Source organism: Hesperophylax consimilis, chromosome 23 (genome assembly GCF_061612785.1).
Source record: "Hesperophylax consimilis isolate HC1 chromosome 23, BYU_Hcon_1.0, whole genome shotgun sequence".
NCBI classification, from domain to species: Eukaryota; Metazoa; Arthropoda; class Insecta; order Trichoptera; family Limnephilidae; genus Hesperophylax; species Hesperophylax consimilis.
The window spans coordinates 19,705,356-19,726,938 of record NC_142858.1 but is presented as its reverse complement, the minus strand read 5'-3'; the positions used below and the strand labels follow the sequence as shown (position 1 = coordinate 19,726,938).

The 21,583-nt window shown below is 34.3% G+C and overlaps 1 protein-coding gene across 2 annotated transcripts in view; it reads right to left on the bottom strand.

The window, feature by feature from the left end:
- Positions 1 to 12,149: 12,149 nt before the first annotated feature.
- The window catches only part of Rdl (Resistant to dieldrin), a 198,510-nt gene continuing 189,076 nt past the window's right edge, over positions 12,150 to 21,583 (bottom strand). The window contains exons 7-10 of one of the 2 annotated variants that reach the window (XM_089646115.1): positions 21,049 to 21,333; positions 20,079 to 20,251; positions 19,593 to 19,733; positions 12,150 to 14,719 (exon numbers count right to left, since the gene is read on the bottom strand). In XM_089646115.1, coding sequence (XP_089502241.1) covers positions 14,555 to 14,719; positions 19,593 to 19,733; positions 20,079 to 20,251; positions 21,049 to 21,333 — 764 coding nt within the window. In that variant the 3' untranslated portion in view covers positions 12,150 to 14,554. The remainder of the gene's footprint in view (positions 14,720 to 19,592; positions 19,734 to 20,078; positions 20,252 to 21,048; positions 21,334 to 21,583) is intronic. The other variant, XM_089646116.1, reaches the window with a different exon arrangement.

The following is a 21,583-nucleotide window of genomic DNA, read 5'->3' as shown; positions in this document are numbered from 1 at the left end:
TGAACGCATTTATACTGTCAGTTGGTCTGCCAATAATAACAAAAAACCAAAATATGACATTTGACATGCCAATGTCAGTAAACATACCAAGCAATACTTGCAGAATCATAACACAAAAATTCCTAATTGATATTATTTTTTGATGGATGACATTGAATTATTTAAATAATGTTACTATTTTTTTAAAAGACTAATCCAAATTGTAACCATGAAATTGATGATTATTTACAAAACTTGAAAGTTGTGTGGAAAAATTGAAAACCCTTTCTCCTGGAATACTGAATGTCCTTTTCAGAGCGAAAAAACAGGCACTACATTGAACCACTAAATATGTTTGTAATTTTAGGGATTGTCCTTTTTCTATGAACAACATTAGTTTTTGTCCCATTTGGTCTAGCAAACAACCAACATACAAAAATACTATATAAGGTGACCAGATAACCCACCTTTAAAAAGTTATGTAGTCATGAAAAGTGATGAAACAAAATGTTAAATGGGTTACTTAGGTTAGGTTTGTAGGTAAGTTTTTTTCATCGCTTTTTATGACTTTATATCACTTTAAAGCTGGGTTGCATTGTCATTGTGTTGTTTTATCATTTAACCACTTTATAATACTATGCTATGTGCATTCTTAATTTTTAAGACATCTAAGGACCTAAAGTTGATTTTTCCTCTGAAATTTAACATTTCCATAACTTGCACCTATTCTTCTCAGGAATGTGTCTCGAAATAATTGAGAAAATCAAGTAAGAATTGAGCCCACTTTTTAATAGGCAAAAAAGAATCGTGGCAGTGTAACTAACTAACTATTACATTAATGAGAATAAATTGCAGTAGCGGACCATGACTTTTAAGTGAGCAGAGTGGTAAGATTGAAAAATATGAAATTAATTATGTTAATTATTGTCACTCTAGATCACTGAAAAAGTCACAGACCGCCACTGATAAACTTCCCTTGAACTTCTACACAAGTGGGTGTAAACTACCCTTAACTAAAAACTGCAATGTTTTCTCAGGCTTCCCGGATGAAGAGCTGTTTCGTTGTTTATTATTACGTAATTCTTTTTATAATATTTTTTCATACTAATTTTTGTGTATGTTCAAATCTTTTATATTAGTTAAATTACTCAAATACCTGATGATCTCAGTTTAAACCATTGTAAAAACAAAACATTGTTTTTTTATGAATAAATCTTTAGTCTATAATTTTGTTACCTACTTATTTGTATAAAAAACATCTAAAAAATATATACAAAATTATGCCATCTTTAAAATGTATGACATATTTTTAAACTAAATCCTAATTAATATTCACTGTTTTTACCATTCCATTGGACTGGGTGTGTTATAAAATAGGTTTTAATGTTTTTTACAACTAAGTTATGCTAACAAGTATTGCTTACATGAAAATATTGATAAAGTAATTTTTTTAAGTCTAAAAAATAAATTGGCATCTCGAAAGAGATATTTAAAAGTGCATGTGCATTTAGAAACATTAATATTTTATTGTAAATGTAATAATGTACTCAGTAAATCGATTATTTAAGATTATTTGATTATTAAAGGAAAAAAAGACTTATTACTTACATATGTTGTATTAATTGATAGTTATTTTATGTGGCAAGCTTTAATGTTATTTCTGTGTAAAGTTCATTAACAGAATATGAATCTTCTGTTATTAAAACATGCTGCTATTTCTTCAAATAACTATTTCGTAATGTCATCAAAGTTGATTAAAGGATGTATTTAAAATAACCAAAGAATTTTATTTCCTAACCTGTATTAAGAGTTGGTTATAATGCAGAATGGTGATTTGCTGGAAAACGGCTTAATAATACCTTTAGTACGTCATTCTCAGACTTCATATTTTTTGTTACAAATTAATTTACTATTATTTTTCAGTCTTCGAATTTTTTTTTTGTAGTTGGTGTAGACATTCAACCATAAAAGATAAAAACATTGATACACCATACAACCAACTTTTAAAACTTCGATCTATGATTATCGCATTAATAACGATTTTATACAATATTTTTAATTTAAAATATGTATATAATACGCACATCTAAGTACTGCCTCTTATTATCGTTATGATTTTTTTTTTTTTTTTTTAATATTTTTATTTATTTTATAAAATACAGTATAATGTTTAAATTTACATAGTAAGAACATATTTCAATAAAAATTAACATGTTTACCTTTACAAGAGTCTAAAACTCGTGTGTAAAGGGAAAATATTGTTAATATCTGTGGATATTAACAATTAAATAAATACTTCATCTTGCACCAAATTTTCGACACATTTCCCAGTTTTTTTACTTATTCTGGGATAGAATCTCCCGTTAACGGCGGTGAAACTATTCGCTCCGTGTTTGACGGTTTATATATTTCGGAAATGCCATCAAAATGTTTCATTAATGGGTCTAAAAGTTGAATACCAACTCACTTGAAGCATTGAAATAATATAAGGAAGCTACAAAAACAGTAAGTATGTACTCACAAATTCTCTTTTTTCATGTAAATTTGTCGCAATGTATTTTTTTTAAGTGTCAAATTCTCTGAAACGCGTAAAATACAACATTCAATATGCATTCCTGTTCCTAACGGATATCACGAACGTTGTGATGTTGACTGGCGCGCTCTTTTTGCAAGTGTGTGTGAGAATTCATTGTCTTTACGCCCTCTGACTAAATTGTGAGAGTGAACGTATTTTCATATGGCGCGTTTGGTGATAAAACCAAAAATTACCATCTCACGCCAGATCATTGTTGGTTTGATAAAATCGGCCTTTTAAGTGATAACAAGTCAAGTTTTTCACCGTTCCGACCTTACATGGTAAGGGGTATTAATATAAGGAGTAAACAAGTTTATTACGGTTTTTTATTTTTATCTTTAGATTAAACAGACAAAAAAAAGCTTTTTTAATTAATAAGATGATGGTGGAGGGTCAATTGTCCTGCATTGTACGCAGGAACGCACGCATCTATCGACGTCCTTTCTTCTCGCCTCGGGATCGACCAGCCGGGCAAGATGAAGCGTTCACTTTACTCCAAAGTGATGCTGAGCATGAAGAGTTTCTACGCTTAAAGCACATGTTTGCTCACCAGTTCCACTTTCTAGTCTCTCCCACCTATCTTCACACTCTGAGGAGTCTCTTTCACAACGTTTCCTGTCATGGTTACTCTTTGCCCGGGTCTTGCAAATCCTAGTAAGTACATCAGTTTTATTTCTACAGGACAACAAGGGTGATCGACAATGTCAGATCAAATTCTTCTACAATCTCCTTCATCAACTCCAAGCGTCACTTAACGATAAGCTCTGACACGACTACTCCCGGTCAGTGTAGATCTCACCCAGCACAAAACCGTCGCCGAATCTGTAATGATCTCCAGAGTTTGAAGATTTCACTTGAGAGTCAGATTTAATCCCTTAAGGAAGGAAAAGTACCCGCATTTACAAGACTTAAAACAGACATTAGAAAAGGATTACCACTCCTTTAACGATAACCTTCCGCATCATTAAAATCATTAAAATGCATCTAAATAGACTGTCTCGACATACACATACATTGTTGTGTTTTATTTTGTAAATGTAAAATTCCTATCTCCCAAATTTTCCGCTAGGTTGTTCATAAAACTGTTCGCAGAAAAGTATGTATCTTTTGTAAAATGCGTATCTCCATTCTCGGTTTTTATGTAAACTTCCTAACTCCGATTTGAAATAGAAAGCCTTAACTTACAAAAGTTTAATGATTGAAAATAAATTTCCAAATATATTATATGTTCGAAACATAAATAAAAAGAATAAGCCGTCTTTCATTTTTTTTTCACTACGAGGTTTTTTGTGCCTTCTGTAAAATTTTACATTTGGGAGTTACGCATTCTACGAATTAATGCGACGACATGTAACACAGTAATTTAACAAATATATAAATAAAAACATAAATTTTCTTTTATTTCTCGAGGTCAATATTATTAATGATGTTATTAATATGTATAGATATTCTATCAAATATAAAATCTTGAAATTTACCAAAAAAAATCCACCTTCGATTTTCTCGAAAACGAAAGCTCAAATAAAAAAAGTCATAACCCAAAATTGAATTTAAATGAAAGATAGATTCATTCACAAGTTATACCACGAGTTTCCGAACAACTACAACTGTAAGTTGTACAACTACCGCCCTCTAGAGACAAAAAAATGAAGACATTTTGACATTTTGAGAAAATTCGCTGACATAACAAGCGCTTAAACATCATTAAATGTCAGCTGTCTAGATTTTGATTTGCTCTTGAATAATTATTTTTTTTAACAAGTTTTATTGCTAAAATATACCGAAGTTTATAAAATTATAAATAATAAATAAAATATTAGTAAAATAATATTCGTAATATGAATATAATAATATGTTGTTTATTTAATAGTTTTATAAAAAACCATATATTATTATATTTATATTACGAATATGAATATATTTTATTTACAAAACAGACAAGTTGATATTATTATTAAAATTATTCGGAAATTCGGCGCCCGGAGCGGACTGCTTCAATTGCGCCCGCATAGGGCCGGCCCTGCGTCTATTTTTTTTTTATTACATACTCAACATCATAATAAATATCTTTCAACACCTTCTTTTCAACATATTCTTGTATTTTTGTACAGGGTCAAATTAAATTCTATTAAGTTGTCGCAGTAAGACAGAAATCCTGGGTTCGATTCCCAGTTGAGACTGTTACTTTTTATTTTTCTGTGACTTGTTCTGTTTCATGTTTTGTTTAGATTTATTAGTATTATCTTCTACTTCAATGATAAATCAATACTCAATACATCGGTTGTACTGACCCTGTTTTGATTTACTATCCATTGTCTTTTTGAAAATAAAAAAAAATATATTTGAATATGTGCATAGCAATTGGTTTTTCATGTTCCTTTTTCTGCATTCCGATATTTTTATTTTTAAAATATTATTATTTTGGGCTAATGAATGAACGATATTCGCTGAGTGCAGATATATTGTCTATGGTCGGAATTTGTTTTAAATGTCCTTGATATTTCACTATCTATATGAGTGGTTTATATATGGTCTATGATATATTTACCTGTCTGGCCAGTACGACCGTTTTATCTGTGGTCGTCTGTGGCTAAGGTGATGACAAAATATCCCCCTACAAAAAGCCCGAAATATCTAGAGCAGAGGTTCCCAAACTTTTTTGCTCCGTACAGAGGCGGATTTGCCCTTAGGCCTATGTAAGCCCGGGCCTAGGGCGGCCAGATATTAGGGGCGGCCAATCGTGACAAGATAAGAAGTTCTGAAAAGGAAAATGTATGAGGGGTGGGTAGGAATCTGGGGATTAGTGTGTCCAGGAGTGACATACGTATGAATACATCCCTCCAACTGCGGTGCAAGGCGATGGGTCAAGATAGTCCGGCTGGAAAGGTCAAAAGGCCTCCCTCACCCAGTCTCTCTCGATCCGGCCCGCCACGCAGCAGGTGGGCAGACGTATCCGCCGCCAAGACCTGGACAAATCTCACCCCATGAACCATGAATGATAATGGCAGGAAAATTAAAACGGTTTTGACCCTAGGAACTTACTGAAAAGTTTGGATACTCCTGGTCAATATGATGGGTACCTTACTGAGAAAGGGGCGGCTACATGGTCTGGGGCCTTAGGGCCTAGGGCGGCCAAGACTGCAAATCCGCCTCTGGCTCCGTAGACCACTTGCCAAATCTATTTATGTCCCATGTGATAATCATTTATTTTTTTAGTAAAAATATTCCCTTTCCTTGCCTGCCCAACAACCGGGTTGCGGTATAGTTGCTCTGTCTTTGCATTGTGCAGATAGGGACACCCTTGTGAGGTATTACACCAATTGAAAAAGCAGGATAAGCAATGGGAAATTATTTCTGTAGCAGAAATTATTGCTGTATTTCTGTTCGGGTTCTGTGAAAGTCCTATTCCAGTTCTGTTATTATATCATTATAGGCTAGTTGCTTGACATAACTGAAATAAAAACAGAACTTGAAAATGAACGTTGAAATTTGATGAATTGTTCAAATTCTCCGAAACAACCCGTCCTTAATCTTAAAACTTCAAAATTGAGTCCAATCCACAACTAGCCTACAACATGGCTCAATTGGCCACTAATTTTAGTTCTCAGAAAGAAAATATTTGGAATATGGTTGGATTCAAAGATTTGGATATCAGCATGATAAAAGAAGCCGAGATATTTTGTAAATCCATAAAATTAGCCATATTCGAAATTCAGGAAGAAGATGGAACAATTTTCCAGTCGTCCTGACAAACATGCCACTTGGTATGTAAACAAATATTATTAATGGTAAAGCACTCATCATGGAGATTGATGAGCTTCAAAAATCATTAATTATAATATTATTATATCAGTATCAGTATATTTAAAGATTAAAGTTATGAATCAAAACGTTGCTTGGATTGGATTTAGCCATATATTTATAAATTAAAAATTTAATTATATTTATTAAATTATTCTAATATTTTTTATACATTAATAACTCCTTTGTCAAGAGATACGTAACTGACAAAATTCACATATTATGTAAAATAAAATATGTAGGTAATAATAAAGTGGTTTTTATTATTTTCCAGATTCAGTTCTTCAATTTTGTGCGATTCAATGTGATGTCAAATAGGTGGGCAAATAAAAGACCAGAAGTATTATGTAATATGGTATATTTTAACTCTTATTATTTTATCATGTTCCTATAGTTTTTAATGAATTGTTTCATCTCATATTATTTTATAACATTAATTACAATTGTCATAGTGTCACTGGTATGCTTGTTGTAATGCTAGATGAATTTAGAATATTTAAATGTGTTATCAATAAGCACCCATTGATCTTGTCCCACTTGAACCACCATTACAAATGTCATTAAACATGTCTGTGTTTGAGTTGTTGTGCCTTAATTCTTAACATGCTATACATATATAATATCTTGGAAGAATCGGAGAAACTCTAAGAAAGGATATAACGCTAATAAGATGAGTACATGTTAGTTCTGTTCTTATCTCTCCTTACGCCGCGCCATCCTTATACCAACATGAAGCCACCCACTTTATCCATCCACGTCGAGTCCAGTAGTGTCGGAATGCTGGCAGCTAAACAAATAAACTTACCACTGAATGGTGCACAGTACTGATTTCTTCACTTATTTTATATTCCCAGCTCTATATTATATTTACATTTAAAAAAAGTGTCTTGTATTTTGTCTGGTTTGTATTCTAGCAAACATTTAACATAATCATAATAATATAAGTATGTTCACTGACAAAAGATTCCTGTATAATTTTATTTTATAAAAAAATGTGATTTGTTTTCTGTTAGTCGTTAGGTGAACAAGAAGGCATATTTTATTTGAATCCAAGTAGGTCAAGCAGCCCGCAACTTTTCTTAGCATATTATTTCTAACATTTATGACTCTGACCATTATTGATCATTTAGAATATAAAGTTTCAACATCGGAGAGATGTTTCTGGTGTTAAAATTTGTACAATATTATAGTGACATAAATGATTAACTCATATATTTAAACAAACTAATTACTAATAATGTCACTCTATCCAATTGACAATGACATATTATTTAAAATTACGGTTTCTAAGTTACATCAGAAGACATACTTAATAAAGTGAATATCAAAGTGTACAGATTTCAAAAACAAGATCGAAAAAAGAAAGAATGGTTTAGGTTAATGTTACACGAAATGCTATTTCTAGCTTCCTACTTTTCTATAGAATGTTATTGTTTGTTTGTGACACTTAATTTGAGTAGATTCTCCTTGTAAGTATTATAACAAGTTTATTAACCGCACAGCACGACTGATGACTGTACTCATTCTACAGAAAGAGGGTAACTACATAATACATATATACTTCCACAGTATCTGCACTTGTGCAATTAGGATATTGACCGGCATAACTTACTGGGGCTAACTTCAAACACAGACAATATTCCTAATAACGATTTGCACCAAGCCTTAGGAAATTGGTTTTTAGCTGGTTTTTGATTCTTTAGGAATTTGCCCATAAAATAAAATATTATGTAACGATAGTGCGAGGTTTGAATAACATGGGAAGTGTGGGTTTAGTTAATGTGAAGAAGTGAGGACTACAACGGTATGAGAGCGTGCCGGCTGAGAGTTTGCTGCTGGGAGCAAATACATTTTTGCTTTTTCATATCTTCCATTATGAATATAAGCACCGTTTAAAAAATTTATTACTAATCTTTCTGTATAAGCAATAATGAATTGACACTTGAGCACTTTTCCACATTGTTATTTATAATATATGAAACATGGAATAAACGTTTCCTAGAATAACATATTATCGCAATTGCATTATCTAATTTATTTTATGTGACTTCTCAATTATTATTGATTGAACATTGGGGAACAAATGACTGAACTTTAATTGCTGTTAAATATTAATTCTAGAGGTTCAATTCCTCTCAGTAGATATAGTGGGTATATAACGTACACCATTTTATGTAAGAATATCCAAAGGTGCTCTTCAACAACGTCAGCTTATAGACAGCTTTCGAATCCCATCGAAAGGAGTAGAGAAGCCGAATGCAGTGCCGTTAGCCAGTTAAAAGGATGTTAAGTTGCAATTCGTGTGCTTCTGAGACAGTGAAAGCTTAAGGATGAGATAAGATCGGCTTTCGAATCCATGTGAAAGAAGTAGAGCAGTCGAATGCAGTGACGTTAGCCAGTTACAAGGATGTTATATTAAGTAACGATTCGGGCGCGGGTGATGCTTCTGAGATAGTGGAAGCTTAAGGATGAGATAAGGTCGGCATTCGAAGATGTGTGAAAGAAGTAGAGAACCAGTAGGTTAGGAGAATGTTATATTAAGTTACAATTCTGAAGCGGGTATGTTGCTGCGATAAGTAAAAACATAATGTCTTGAGAGTAAACGAAGACACTGTGTTTTTTACTTACCGCGGCAGTGTGCTTCTTAGAGAGTGGAAGCTTATGGATGAGATATAGTCAGATTTTAAATCCCCGTAAAAGGAGTGGAAAAGTCGAATGCAGTGCCATTAGTCGGTTAAGAGAATTTTATATTTAGTTGCGATTCAGGTGCGGAGGATACTTCTCAGACAGTGGAGATAGTGGAAACTTAAAGATGAGGTATGGTCAGCTTTCGAATCCCCATGAAATGAGTAGAAATGCCTGATGCAGTGCCATTAGTCAGTTAAGAGAATTTTATATTAAGTTGCGATTCGGGTGCGGAGGATGCTTCTCAGACAGTTGAGACAGTGGAAGCTTTAGGATGAGATATGGTCTAGTAAAGGAAATTAAATTATTACTATTGACCATTCCGTAATATTAAAAGTGCTTTTAAGTAATTTAATATTGCTCTCTATGGTTTCTTATATAATTAAACTGTTATTCTGTTTATTTTTTTAAATATTTATTTATAGAGCCTAAATTAACATACTTCAATTTTTTTCTAGTACCAAATTCATTTGGAACTCGATAAATCTATTTACGAGTTACAATAATATATATCGGTCTTATCTGTTCTCTTTATTTTGCCGTACAAAAAAATGCCATCATAATCTTATTTCAGACACAAATCTCCCATTATGAATGGCAATCAATGATATTTATATTTAGGTATCACAAACACAGGCAATAATAAAGAGGAATCAGGTAGACTCGTGTTGAGCAATATGCTGAGAACAGCCTTAAGATTTGGTTGGGAATAGAATGGAAAGGAAACCACGGCAGGAGGGGGTTAGGCCTCTATTGGTGTGGAGTGCTTGTACTCTAGACTAGTCCCAGGAGTGCCATCTTCCCTGCACTGTGGTGGTTGGAATCAATCAATCACCTTGCATGCATTCACATTTCCTTCTCAAGCACCTACTTCATGTTTTGAGACTAGGACCTTAAGGAAATCAACAATTTTTAGCAAAGTTAGGAATCAATATGAAGTTTTTTTAAAAATCATTTGAGTTCTTTTTTCTAGGATAATTTTTCAGAAAAATGTCTTACAATTTCTCAATATATGAATAGGTTCAGTCAAATCATTTTAAAGAGGGCACGTTTGAATGTATTTGTGTATACCGATAGTTTTTAAAATCTCAAAGAAGTGTAGTCCCCTCTCACCCCGCAAAAATTGTCTTGCCCAAAGATGCTGGGTGTGTAGTGACGTTTATTAATTCCGTTTAAATTTAGACTCGCGGTGTAATTTGACAATGTTCTTTTTATGTTTTTTTGTTTCATTCTTCATTCTCCTAACAAAAACAAAATTATTATGAAATAAATAATTTTTCGATCCAGAACACCACCACACAAGCAATGGTCTCTTTAAAATGATTTACATTTACCTAGCCACTAGGACACTAATCATTATATTTATGTCTATATAAGTAATGATCTAAATTGAATCATTATTTATACGCACATAAGTATGAATACATAATAATTATAATATGTGTGTCTGTGTGTGTATATTATATTTATTTTAGGATAGTAATATATTTGTTTCTTCTACGTATGCCTATCTAAAATATTTCACATAATATTTATTGACCTATGCATATTTTCTTACATTTTATGCTTCATTTATATTAAATATCAGTTTAGAATTTCGTGTTTGTCACACGGAAGAGGTCGCTCTAGGTAGACTGAGTTTCGGTGTGCGGGAGACCGGGTGGCGGGGAGTGGCGCTGCGGCAGGCGGCGAGCGCGGGGGAGTCAGACGTATAAAACAAGGAACAGTACAAGTACAGTCCACCTGTCGACCACTTCCATCATGACTAATATCCTAGCTATATTATACATATATATATATACATACATATATATGTGTATATATATATATATACATACATGCGTACATACATATATTTAAAATGACAATGAATGCGAATTCATATAATGCAAATTAGAATACTGAGGATAGGATACCTTTTTTTCGAAACGTACACAGACATTTAAGTAATTTAAGCACAGGGAGCTCTGTCATTGATAGCGGATTGCCATCTAAACATTTTGGAAACGAGGTGTATCTTGTTCTCGAGTCAGTCCAGCGATTAATTGAAAGTTTTATGGAGCATGCCTACATTTCCTACTGCTTTGATTCGGTTGGATCAGGACAGTAATGCATTTGGTCAAGGCCTTCCTACGGAAGCCAGTACCCAGTTCCAGTACTAAGTAAAGTTGGAATACCAGCAGCATAGAAACGTATGTCAGAGAAAGGGGTGCTTAGTTAATTGATAGATACCGAGGAGAGGAATAAAGGACAAAGACAAAGGACTCTGTTAATCTGTGCACAAACGGGTGGTGATTGGTGACTATTCGAGGGTAACTATTCGGATGTGACAAGTAGGTGATATTGTGTAGATACTTTCAGTACAGATTTTATAAAGGCATGCGCGAGATAGTGACATGATTGTATTTACAATTGTGAAACATGTTTTTGCCTAACTAATTTGGAATAAGTGCATTACGGTTACGAATTATACAAACACCCATAATATTATGATGTGTGTATGTTGTCACAAAATCAATGTCTTCCAAAGTTATTTACAGTTTTCGGGATATTTCAACTACAATTAAATTATATTAAGTCAATGATATTCTTTTATAAAATATATCCAAAACATATGTTAACATAACGTAATAATTCAAATGTATACCTGCATGTTTAAAAACAATATTAATTGTCAGCGATGAAATAAACACAGGTAGATGTTAATACGTATTACCAAATGGTTGCCAAATATAGATGACATGTATTAAAACAGGTATATAGTAATACGTATTACCAAATGGTTGCTAACTGTAGATGACATGTATTAAAACAGGTAGGTGGTAATATTTATTACCAAATGGTTTCTAAACGTAGATGACATATATTTTGTTAATGAGAAATACACAAGTTTTGAATTACAACCGAAATAAATATAGTATATTTTTATCTGTGTTATAAACTTTCTCTGTTCAATAAAAAATCTAATGAAGTTGCTTATTTTTAATTCTCATTGTAGATTTTAAATGCTTTGATAAATCAAAACCCACTTTTTAAAAGCTTGTAAAATTAAAAAGTAGACATAACTTTGATATTTAACGATGTATACAAAGTATTTTAATATTTTGCACTGATTAAAGTAAGTCAATAATCATCTATGTAGGTATATTACATTAACATTAAATATAAATATTAAAAGTTTAAGTAGGATGGAAGTTCTTCCCTATTTTCGAATTCGTTCTTCTTAAATGTAACAAAATTATTTTATATGTGTATTTCGAATTCAACGATAATCATTTGGATACGCATATAAATATTAATTACAATAAACCATATAAGTCAAGTCTACAAATCCAAATCAATATTCATAATGTGAGTTATAATAACCTCGTAGGTGAAACATGGGTGTATAATAAAATGTAAATAGTTGATATATATATATATATATGTAACAGAGACTAAGTTAGTACAATTGGCGGGAGGGAAGGGAGGCATCCCGCCGTGCCCGACTGTAATCTGAGGTCATCCGACCTCCGTGCCACTGCAGCACAGAAGTCGTCAAATACGTCAAACACAGCAATGCTTATGTTCTCATTATAGGATTTAGAATATAACACGATACAGCAGCGCATCGTCGCGTCGGTTGCGTCGGTAGGTCTCGCCATTTGCAGTCTTTAGTGTCGTAAGGATGGTGGTGACCTGGTGACTGGGTCTCGACTGGGTGTCCGACGCTCCCTGTCAACCCTGCCTCTATTATAGCCTAGCCTAGCCTAATCTAGCCTAGCCTAGCCTAGCCTAGCCTAGCCTAGCCTAGCCCCTAGGCCCAACTTCCCAACAGAACTGCCAACAACGGCATGGCTCAGTGCATTCTTAAAAAAAATACAAACAAACAAACTCAACTCAAATCATCAGAACACTTCAGTCTTAAAACAATCAAAAGGAAAGGAATGGAAAATAAACAATAATGCAGTAACCACGTTGTTATAAAAGCGTTATAGCAGTGGTGTATGACTGCACGATTAACGTTGTACTAATGTTTAAAACTGTCTTGTATGCCTACATACTGATTATGTCTGCGTCATAACTTTACTGTGCAACCCACACCCTACGTTTGAATCGACCACTACTTATTTGTGAATGAGGATTAATAAACACCATTTTGTTAATTAGAGTGATAGCTAAGATAATCAGAAGTTGGGTGTGTATGTAGGTACCTATGTACATTTTCCTTATTAATACTAAATGCAGTATTATTCAGATAGAAAACATGACTGTTTGCATAATCGTTTTCATCTTGCTTTAGAATTATTGGCAAAGCTATTGATTATTGCATATATTATCTCAAAGTTATGAATAATATACACTTATCTGTTTGGTAATGCTTTAAGAGTTCAGTTTACTTATTGATTTCATATAATTTCAACAACCAGTTATGTGTAATTTTTGCTTTTGGTAGTCGCCTAAGACAATATTTCCATTCACAGAATGAACGGTTATGGAAATGACTTTATATCAAGGCTTTTGCTTGAATTGGCATTAATATACAGGGTGTATCAGCACGTACCCGACACTTTAACCAGCTATTCCTTAGCATATTTGGAGTAAAAAATCTTATGTGCACTTTGCTGTCCGGTAACGTTTTTCAATAAAAAAATTATTATTCATATTTTCACCACATGTCACCACTGTTTTATCCTTTGTCAAAGTTTGAAAACCCATCTGGCAAATATTTTATTCGAATTCCGTTGAATAATGCACGTGTGTACCTATATTGGCGCACTTTTACAATCATAACGAAATGGCACGGCACCATTTGTCTCGTTTTTAACTATTATTACTTAGTGTGTGCGAAAGAGCGAAGACGGTTTTTGACATACTTGCTTATAACAGCTGTTGAACACGAAACGCAATGCCAATGACAGTGATGCAGTGTGGAAATTTTATTTTTTTTTCTTTTTAATTGAAAAAAAAATGCTACGGGACAGCAAAGTGTCCATAACATTTTTTACTCCAAATGTGCTAAGGAATAGCTGGTTAAAGTTTGTCGGGTGAGTACCGATACACCCTGTATAGGACAAAAAATGGTGAATTTATTGAAATGATCAATGTAAACAATAAAATACCATATCGCAATAACAAACTGAGTTACAAGTTTTAGATTCTTTCTTGCCTGGCACAGTGAAACGAAATTGCATTTTTTTTACAATAGAGAAGTGTTTAAGTAAGAATGGAAAGTTGAACATGGAGATTTGTTAACACCATATGTAGGAGCTTATAATAACATCTAAAAATAATATGTATGGAATACGTAAAGTATAAATGAAAGGAATGCTTCTGTAATGTCTTTCGCATGAAACGTATATGATGTTGGCACTTGTTGGAACTAGTGGTGTCTGCATGTCGGCGGTCGAGTCTAGGGGCTGTCGGACTGGCGGAGCGGCGGGCGGGGACCGGGGGACAGGTCTGGGCGAGGTGACACGTGACGCACCTCTGCCCGGAGCAGGAGCATCGGGGGAGGGCCACAGCGCAGGCCCTCTACTTGTCTTCTCCCAGGAGTACCAAATCGTCAGCCACCACATCCGACACATGGAGGTATATGATCCAGTACATGAGGTTGAAACACACAAAGCACACGGGGAACACGATGCGGGAGTACTTGTCGATGTCCGATGGGGTGATTCCGAGCAGCTTGTTGATGTCCTGCAAAGTGATAAATTACACAGTGAGACGCCATCTTTCTAAATATTTAACACACACTCTTCTCTTATTAACATGTGACAAGAAATTCTCACACACAGTTTATGAAAATGTAATACTATGCGGGTAAATGATTTTAATGATTATTAAAACAAATTTGCGAAAATATGCAAATAGTTAAGGATCATATATAATTAATAATTATAAGGATTCGTTTTCAAATAAGTATTGAATTTATTTCTTGAACTCATTGGCCTGTCTAAGGAGACTACGATTCGAAAAGTCTTGTGTAAATTGGCAAAATCAGTTGTCTTTCAAATGATTATTTATTTAGGCTCGTGTGACCAAGTCATCAACTGGCCATTGAGTGTCATTTTATTTTATTTATAGTAAAGGGAATTAAATGCCGATCCTAAGTACATTTGAGCTTTCTATCAAATTGTGATCAGCAGAAGAGGACAACTATGTTGTCAAGATTGTCAGCTTATTACAGTTTGATAGGAAGCTGAAACGCACCTAGAATCAGGGTTTAACGGGGATCTTTCAAATGTCAAAAAAAGAAACTGCCGCTGAATGGCCATTTGGTGACAATGTTACATTTTAATTTCTGCGAAACAACTGGGTCTTCATCATTGTTGCTGAACTGTTTGTAAGTTACGTTGAAAATGGCGATGGCCAATGCAGAATCGTTAAGCAGTTGAGTCGCACTGTTGATTGGCAATATTTAATTTATGTACATCTACCATTGCGTTCCATTATAATATTGTCAAAATAGATTATATAATGATACGTCAGTATAATGATGTATCTTTTGTTCCAAATAATTTCTTTCAGGAACTTTGTCATCTTTAGGGATGCTGTGTGTAACCAACTGAAGAGATAATACTACATAGGAATAACTGTCATAAATCGACATCAACCAATCTGGACTCAATAATGAATCACACATTAAAACCGTTATAATGCAAAATGTCATTATTTGAAAGAAAACTAAACAAATAAGAGAATTCCGTTTTTGACTTTAATATCAATTTTCATTCGGGCTACTGAGCCTGTTGCTCTATCAAAATTAGGAATAATTATTGTGGTTTGTTATGTTCCTTGTAAATAATTCCAGAGATTGCTGGTTCAAATCTCGACTTACTATAGTAAATCTATTTGAGATATTTCAAAAACTATTCATTAAAAAATGACTATAGGAGGTATATTTGCGGGACGTTTCAGAGTGGTAGATACTTTTAGTAACGCCTTGGTGAAATACCACAATTCAGAATCGAAGCTTGAAATGGTTTTAGCCATATATTTGCCAGATCTGAATAACCAGGTACCTTCCCACCTTCCTCTTCCCCATCTCCTTACCCTACTTCTCTCAGCCTATAATTAACAACACACTACAATTGGGGATACAATAGGCTCACTGGCTCTAGACCGTTGGGAGCATTTGGGAGTCTTAGGCGGTACTTGCGTAAAACACATGTTTTTTTCCAAATATTTCTTGCTAAATTATTGCGGTAAGGGCTGAAGAGATCTGACTTCCGGAGGATTTGATTGGGCTTTTTATATTTGGTTTGTACAATTCGGCATATATACCGGAAGAGGCTATTTAATTTAATGCGTTTTACGGGTAGGGGTGCTCTTTGCACAGGCGGATTCCGCGAGACTAAAGAGGCGAACTTTTGAGGGAAACCCTCATCCATTTTGAGGTTCCCGGTTCTAACCGGAAGACTTTATTTTACAGTACCTACGCAGTAATTGTGAATCAAAACGAACAACCTAAAAATATTAGAGAATAAATCGTAGATATACCGGCAGTGTAGCCAACTCAGCTTCTTCTAGATCAAGATCTAAGCTTCTTAGCTCGATTTTCATATAATCTGGCTCCCTTTTTAAATACAAAACTCATCATGAAAAATAACAATTTCAGATTTATTTCCTTATTACCCGGTTGTTTTTGTATTTAAATCCATTTTTTCAGAATGTCGCTATCCCCCACCCCCTCCTCCCACCAAAATAATAACTGAGAATTCGATACCAGCTTGGCCTATTCAAGATTTTAACTCTTTTTAGCTCCTTTTCGGGTGAAGTCTAGCTAGGTTTATTTTAATTTCGAGTTGGCAACACTGTTTACCGGATCTGCGAAAATTGCCTAAACCGTTTTGAACTTAAACAAAGTGAGTAACGGTAAGATAACAGCCATTATTATATTACATGGAACATTTTTGAAGTTCTTACCTTCAATTGACTAATTACATGTTCTTATAATGTTCTATTCGTGTTTTAAGTTTTGATGCCGATGTTGGAATTTAAAAATAAGAATTTAAATTACGTTTTTAAATCAATTTTCGCATCTGTGTCGGTGTCAAACATTACAATGAATGATAGAATATTTCTAACAAAAAAAATAATAAACTTTCCTTAAATAATGACCAAGAATAATTGTTCAAGACTCAAGCATTACGTATTTATTAAGTTTCTTCACTTGTTAACTTTATTAGTTATTTTAAGATTTATTTTTGCGTAGTTATTTCGCAAAATATTTTCATTCCAGTTCGGGTTAAACAAATAAAAATACAACTGAATAAAATTACAGTTACAGTTGCGAGAAAAATCTCTAGTTTAAACCGTAGTTAAGTGTAAATACCCACTTGGTCATAAAAATATGTATAGTTTAAGTCTTTAGTTAAAAGTCTTAGTCATAAATCACTCGACATTAATCATAGTTATAAGTCTCTAGCTATGAAACTTAGTTATAAGTCAAAAGTAATTAGTTATAAGTTATAAGTGTAAGTGATAGGAATAAATTAAATGCATAAATACAGCACCCTTGAGGTGATTTTCTCACGAAAACGGCGCTTTTGAAATAATCAAATTATTATTATTAATATTGTAAGTATTTGAATATTTATGAACAGTTGAATCCACCAAAATTTAGAGCGGGCATTTTGAAGGTCTCGGTCCAAAAAAAAAAAGATTAGTAGAGAAAGATTATTAGAGTTTTCTTTATTGAATTTATTAATTTAATTTATGCTCAAAATTTAGGGATAAATATTACATATTAATTAAGTAAATTCGCAGTGTAAGTACCTAAATTATGTGCATTTATTTTAATTTAATAAAATAAAATATTTCGAATAATCCCAGCCCTACTAATAAAGTTAGTTCATTTTAAGCAAAGTTCATAAATCAATAAGGCAATAAAATCATGAATTATTCTAACGGAACATTGAACCGTTAATAAACAATGCGCTTGACTTCATTAAACTAACTAATAATTAAGGTACTTACCGATGTAAGCTCCTCCGGCGATTCTTCTCGAGAGAGGAACAAACTGTCAGAAGTTCTGTTTTGGAAAACATTGGCTTCTCCAGTTCTACATTCGTGCATCTCCAGTCATGCTTTTCATACAAACTTACCTTCGTCGAAGATACACTTTGATGTTTATATTATGTATAAAATCATTTTTATCGCAATACATGTATAATAGTAAGATTATGTTAGTACCAAATTTATATAGATATTATAATATACAAAAGAATCTCACATACACAATAATATAATACGTATTTCGCATAGAAAGTCGCAATTACATGATAAACACGCCATTTTTATAAAATAATACCTTTACTAAAAATAATATCTAATAATGTGTTGTCGGTGAGTATAATTATAAAAAAATTAAATTTATTTTTTGTGTGTTTTTGGTAAAACTATAATAATATAGATACATTTAAATATACGTTATGCATATTATATAAGTCGCATGTTAAAAGTGCAAAATAAATACATAGATCGCACTCGCCCTAAAGACAAGTAAATCGCAATGTCAGTGCGCTTAGTAAAAAATCATATTTTGACCGTACCTTTAAATGCCCGCCCGATGGAAAAAAATGTTTATCAGAAATCCTTTATTCTTTGATCCATTAAAACTGAAGCGATTCTTACGTACAGTGTCGTTATCTAATACGAATAATAAAATTTACAAACAAAAAGATTCATATATTTCAATGGAAAAAAAGTTTAAATGAATTATGTTGTAAATGTAATGTTTAAGGGTATTTTTCTACACACACTATACTAAATTGTATACAATACTCTTGGAGTAACAAAAATATCAACCGACAAAAGACGATACACTTTTGTGAAGAGGATGTATAATTTAGAATATTCATAATTATTATTGTCTTGTTATTTCAGACACCGTTTTCTGTTGCGTTAAGTTTGCATAAGGTTTAAACATATCAGGATAGTATTGAATAGCTTAAAGCCTCAGTGTGAATGTACACCTTGCCAAGGTGGATAAGGTGGGCATAACGGTAATATGAGTTAGGTCTTGGGACTCGGGTGGTAATGGATAGCTTTGGGCCTCTGTGAGGATGGATACGTTGCTAAGGTGGATGAGGTGGGCATAACGGTAATATGAGTTAGGTTTAGTGACTCGGGGTGGTAATGGATAGCCTAAGGTCTTAGTGTGGATAGATACCTTGCCAAGGTGGATGAGGTGGGCATAACGGTTAAATGAGTTAGGTTTAGTGACTCGGGGTGGTAATGGATAGCCTAAGGTCTTAGTGTGGATAGATACCTTGCCAAGGTGGATGAGGTGGGCATAACGGTCATATGAGTTAGGTCTTGGGACTCGGGGTGGTAATGGATAGCTTTGGGCCTCTGTGAGGATGGATACCTTGCCAAGGTGGATGAGGTGGGCATAACGGTAATATGAGTTAGGTCTTGGGACTCGGGGTGGTAATGGATAGCTTTGGGCCTCTGTGAGGATGGATACCTTGCCAAGGTGGATGAGGTGGGCATAACGGTAGTATGATTTAAGTTTAGGGACTCGGGGTGGTAATGGATAGCTTTGGGCCTCTGTGAGGATGGATACCTTGCCAGGGTGGATGAGGTGAGCAGGAGGCGCGGGCGGGTTCTCCTCATCCCCGGTGCCGCCGCGCCCGCCGTTGATGGTGTTCTCCAGGGTGCCGCCCTTGGAGTGCGCCTTGGGATCGTGGACCTTGAATCTCACCTCCTGGAACAAGCGTTCCACTAACAAGTACAAGCATACCCCGGGTACATAGTGCTCCCCCAGCATAAAGATATTCGCGGAACAAGCAGCGCGGTTCTGTTTGCTGCGTGGATACCGCAATGACTTCTGACGTAATCATTAATTATAATGAAGGTATGTAATATTTATAATGCAGTAAAAACGTGTGCAAATATATTAATGTTACCTTTATGCAACTATGAATTTGAGATAAAATAAGTTTCCAAAACCTTCAGAATCTCCAAGATGAGTTATTAGTTTGTTTAGTTGGATAATTTCAATGTGGTCGGTCATATGATTGGGTTGGGTTGGGTTGTGTTATATACTTACAGAGGCTCGGCCGGGAGGGCCCTGCCTGCTCATGGTGCCCGCCTTGGAGCCGTGGTCTCCGGGCGGGGGCCCCTCTGCCTGCATCTTCTTCTCCGCCGCTATCTTCTGAATCGCCATGAATCTCTGTTTCCTCATCTGAATCCTCTTGGCCATGTAGCCCACGGTAGCATATTCTAAAATTATAAATCGAACATTGTCGAGGATACATTTGACAAACCTGTTTAATTCGATTACATTTTGAATTAAACTGAAAGACGTTAAAAAAACCCTACAGTTTTTTCCCACTAACAAGAAGCAAGTAATTTCTATAAAACAGCTAATAATAATTTATTGTAATTTAAAAACACAAGAAAATTGATAATGTGTTATTATGTTGTTGAATTTATTTGGATCGTTGGTCGATGCGTTGCTACATAAACATATTTTAATTATCACAATGTTTGAGAAAAATATGTATTGGACCTAGGATTTCAGAAGAATATTATTTTTCCCTTTAACGAACGCTAAAGCACGATTTGCTATATCAGGTATTGGTCAAAATATCAATAACTTACTAACGCAATGCAAGGTAGATTCGGATAGTAATACATTTGCTACTTCAATACACAAAACATCGCAGGCTGAAGAAATGTCGCTATCAATTAATCGACAAAGAGGAAAGTGGATGTAATTCAACTGTGTAACAAACGTATTGGATCTAGGCGTATCATGAGACCCTGATCACAAATCGGCAAACTTCTTTCGAATGTTTGTGTGAATAAAAACATATTGTGACTTCAAATTAGTTTTCTAAGTTGGTTTTAATTTGCCTCTGACGATGTTTAGTTATTCCGCAACTTTTGACAAGATTACTAGTAGCGTCAAGAAAAACAATCGCCCTTCTGAATCTTAGGTCCATGAGTAGCCTTATTCCGATATGTCTGCGTTCGCATGACGGGTTGCGACCCGAGTACAGTAAAACAAGTCTTACCCAGCAGACTAGCAAAAACCATGACGAAGCAGGTTCCCAAGTAGACGTCGATGGACTTGACGTAGGAGATCTTGGGCAGGGCGGCATTGGTGGAAGACATAAGAGTGGTCATGGTGAGCACGGTGGTGACGCCGAGGGCCACCCTGGCCGGAGTAGCGTTCCTGTTGAGCCAGAAGGACACCCACGAGATGATGACGATCAGCCCTGACGGGATGTAGATCTGAATCAGGTAGTAGCCCATGGAGCGGACGAACTGGATCTCGCAGGCCAGGCGAGAGTAGTTTCCTATGAGCACACTTAGACGATAAGTTAAGGTACATGGTTTGCTTCAGTGAATTGCTTATCTATAGGCAATATACTTAGCATGAAATTACTGTTTTTTTAACACCTTACAGAATATTTCACGAAGCTATTTTTAACCAGTTGCGAAGCAGTGAAATGTTCTTATTTAACATTTTCTATGACCAATCAAAACAATTAGAAAATTATATAGGCACCTTACCTTAGTTTTTATACCAAGAAAATATTTGTTTTT